Source organism: Arachis ipaensis, chromosome B06, assembly GCF_000816755.2.
Source record: "Arachis ipaensis cultivar K30076 chromosome B06, Araip1.1, whole genome shotgun sequence".
Taxonomy (NCBI): Eukaryota; Viridiplantae; Streptophyta; class Magnoliopsida; order Fabales; family Fabaceae; genus Arachis; species Arachis ipaensis.
In genome coordinates, this window is record NC_029790.2 from 91,215,404 (window position 1) to 91,218,339 (window position 2,936).

Consider the following 2,936-nt stretch of genomic DNA (forward strand, 5'->3'; position numbering starts at 1 on the left):
AAAAATCCCAAAAAAAAAAAACAACAACAAAGCCTTGTCCCACTAGGTGGGGTCGGCTACATGGATCAAACGACGTCATTGAGTTCTATCATGTATCAAGTCTACAGAGAGACCGTTTACATGTAAATCTCGTTTGACCACCTCATAGATGGTCTTCCTCTGTCGTTCACCCCTTGTCCATCTTCCATCTCATCCACCCTCTTGACTGGATGCTCTGTCGGTCTTCTTCTCACATGTCCAAACCACCTGAGACGCGATTCTACCATCTTTTCCACAATAGATGTTAATCCAACTCTCTCTCTTATATCTTCGTTCCTTATTCTATCCAATCGCGTATGACCACTCATCCACTTAACATCTTCATCTTTGCCACAATTAACTTATGTTCATGCTAAAAAAAAAAGAAAAAAACAAAGTGCTAAAGCCATGCTCCATAAGCTACAACTTACAAAGGGAGAAAAGAAATGTTCAACCATAGACACAAGTCACTGTTCATTATGCATCTTCAGGGATTTAAGAATAAATAAATAAAGGAGTAGAATGGTTTGAAAGCCAAAAATAATTTACTTACGAAATGTTTCCCAAGAATGTATTAAAACTAAGACCATTAATAGAACTATGATATAAAAGCATCCAATCTTCCAGCTCGTGCTGAGAAAGTGCACCTCCTATATGCCAAGCATATTCCTTTCTCAAAAGTAAAATGCTAGGATCAATGTCGTTTGAGGTCAACAAGTTTGGAATTTGAGAACCTGGTCGTCCTAGAACATGGCAAAATTATGGAAATAAGAACTCACAACAATTACTTACTATGGATTTACTCAAATTAAATCCAGTAGCACTTCATCTAAACAATGGTACCAGTTACCAAATTGAATAGGGTCAAAAATTGAAGAATATGGCGTGATGAATTGCATGTTAACAGTCCAACATATACATACAAGAGTTCTAACTTCTAAGCAAAACAAGGTAGATAGCAAAAAGGGTAAACCACCATTTTTGGCACCAGAAACATTATAGTTCTGAAAATAATAGCACCTAAATGATAGAAACGCACTCATAGCAACCAAGGATCATGAGCTTTACATCAAATAGATGCCAAACATCTAATCCTTTACACAATTTTCTTGTTTTATGTGAGCTTGGGAATGCTTACGTATAATTTGGACAGCATGTGAACAGTTTCAAGACTGAAGTGATGTTACATGAAACTCAATTAGCAATTTATATCCAATCAAATGGACAGACTGTTTGTTCTATTGAAACAACATAGCATCTTGATACAACTGTGATTTGATGACAAAAACATTGGAAACTAAATACCAGATACCTGAATCAGGTGGCATCAGCAAGCTCCCAAGAAGCTTCCTAGCAGATGGGACATGAGTGCACCAACTTCTGAAATCCTCAAAAGACATAGACTCCTCAGTGCACCCTTCTTCATGCATTGAGAAATTTGCAGCATTTAGAAATATGTTGACAATGCCCTTATCTGAACTTGATCTAGCTTCATTATCTTTTATGCATAATATATCCTTAAAAATGGAAATCATAACAGACTCCAAATCAGACCTGCACCTCGAATTCCACATGCATCAACAAAAAAATAAAAAGGGGCAGAAAAGAAAGTAAATCAATACTCAACAGAGTATTATAACTGAATATTTGACATTTCAATACATTGAAAATATTTGCTTTTTATTCTAGTGAGCATTTACAAAGATGTCTAGGAGGCTATATCATTATTCTAAATAAGAAATCACAAATAACATATCAACAGGGATGACAATACCATCAGTTGTAGAAGCAAATCACAAATATCAGCTGATTAAAACTAACAAAGTTTTTTAAATCTAAGGAATGAAATCCGGCTGCTTGGAGATAGAATAATTATAGAGGCGAGAGACATCAAGATATAAAGTGACTAAAGTTCACCTATTCATAAAGAAATATATAACGATCAATATAAGAATAAGAATCAGAAAATAAGTAAAACAGCATTAGTGTTTAATTGTTTACACAAGAAAAAGGGTGTTCCGCTATGATCAGACCTACAAATAGAGTTAACTTTTAAAATGCATAGAACTAGCAGTAGCAAGAATAGCAAATTCACCTCCCTACAAATTTATCCCCATTTACATCCAATAAGCGAAAGATGAATTCTTCAATGTCATCTCTTGTTCCTTTCTCGTAAGTAGCCTGCGAAACAGATAATCAAACTTCAAATAAATCTAATTTAGGGATATAACAACAAAAGATGATGATGATTATGTAAGTGACCTTAGCAACAACGAGGTCTTCAAAAGTTAAATGCTGATCCTTGCGCTCTTGAGTAACTAAATGGAAAATTCTATCCCCAAGCGGGCCATGGAGTCCAAAATATGACTACAATGAAAAAGAAGGGATTATATTAGGGTTTATTGAACAATTAACACACGAGAGAGAGAAAAGAAAACCTGAAAAACAGAGGAAGAGATGTATTGGGCATTGCTCTGAGACTTGGCAGCGAGCGAATCGAAGAGAGACCTTAAGTCTTCAAGTTCGTGGTGAGTAAAGGCTCTGCAAGAATTAACATTTTTTTTTATCTTATAGATTACTCAGATCGAATGAGAGTGTGTGTGGAGAGAGAAATAACGAAAGAAAGAGGAACCTGGAAGCTGAAACAAAACGGGGATCGGTTGGAACTGACTGAGACTCAGAGTTGCCCATTGCTAATTCCTTCTCTCTTGTCCCAATCAGAATCAACTGTCTTCCTTTCTCTCCCGTTTCGGTTTTCGCAGTTTCTACTTTCTGCCCCTCCCCCTTTTTTTTCTCTCGCCTGTCTCTCTCTCTCTCACTCTCACATCTTTGTAGATTTCCAAACGAGAAATGAGGCTAATTTTTGTTACACATGGAGAAAGAAAAAATATGGGTAAACTAGTTTTAATTTAACATGG

At 36.0% G+C, this 2,936-nt stretch overlaps 1 protein-coding gene across 1 annotated transcript in view; it reads right to left on the reverse strand.

Annotated features, from left to right (window-relative positions):
• Positions 1-2,887, reverse strand: part of LOC107604681 (TLD domain-containing protein 1) — a 4,728-nt gene extending 1,841 nt beyond the window's left edge. Inside the window, exons 1-6 of the mRNA XM_016306328.2 lie at positions 2,651-2,887; positions 2,457-2,559; positions 2,281-2,385; positions 2,114-2,199; positions 1,331-1,572; positions 572-761 (exon numbers count right to left, since the gene is read on the reverse strand). Of these exons, the coding sequence (XP_016161814.1) occupies positions 572-761; positions 1,331-1,572; positions 2,114-2,199; positions 2,281-2,385; positions 2,457-2,559; positions 2,651-2,709 (785 nt within the window). The 5' untranslated portion in view covers positions 2,710-2,887. The remainder of the gene's footprint in view (positions 1-571; positions 762-1,330; positions 1,573-2,113; positions 2,200-2,280; positions 2,386-2,456; positions 2,560-2,650) is intronic.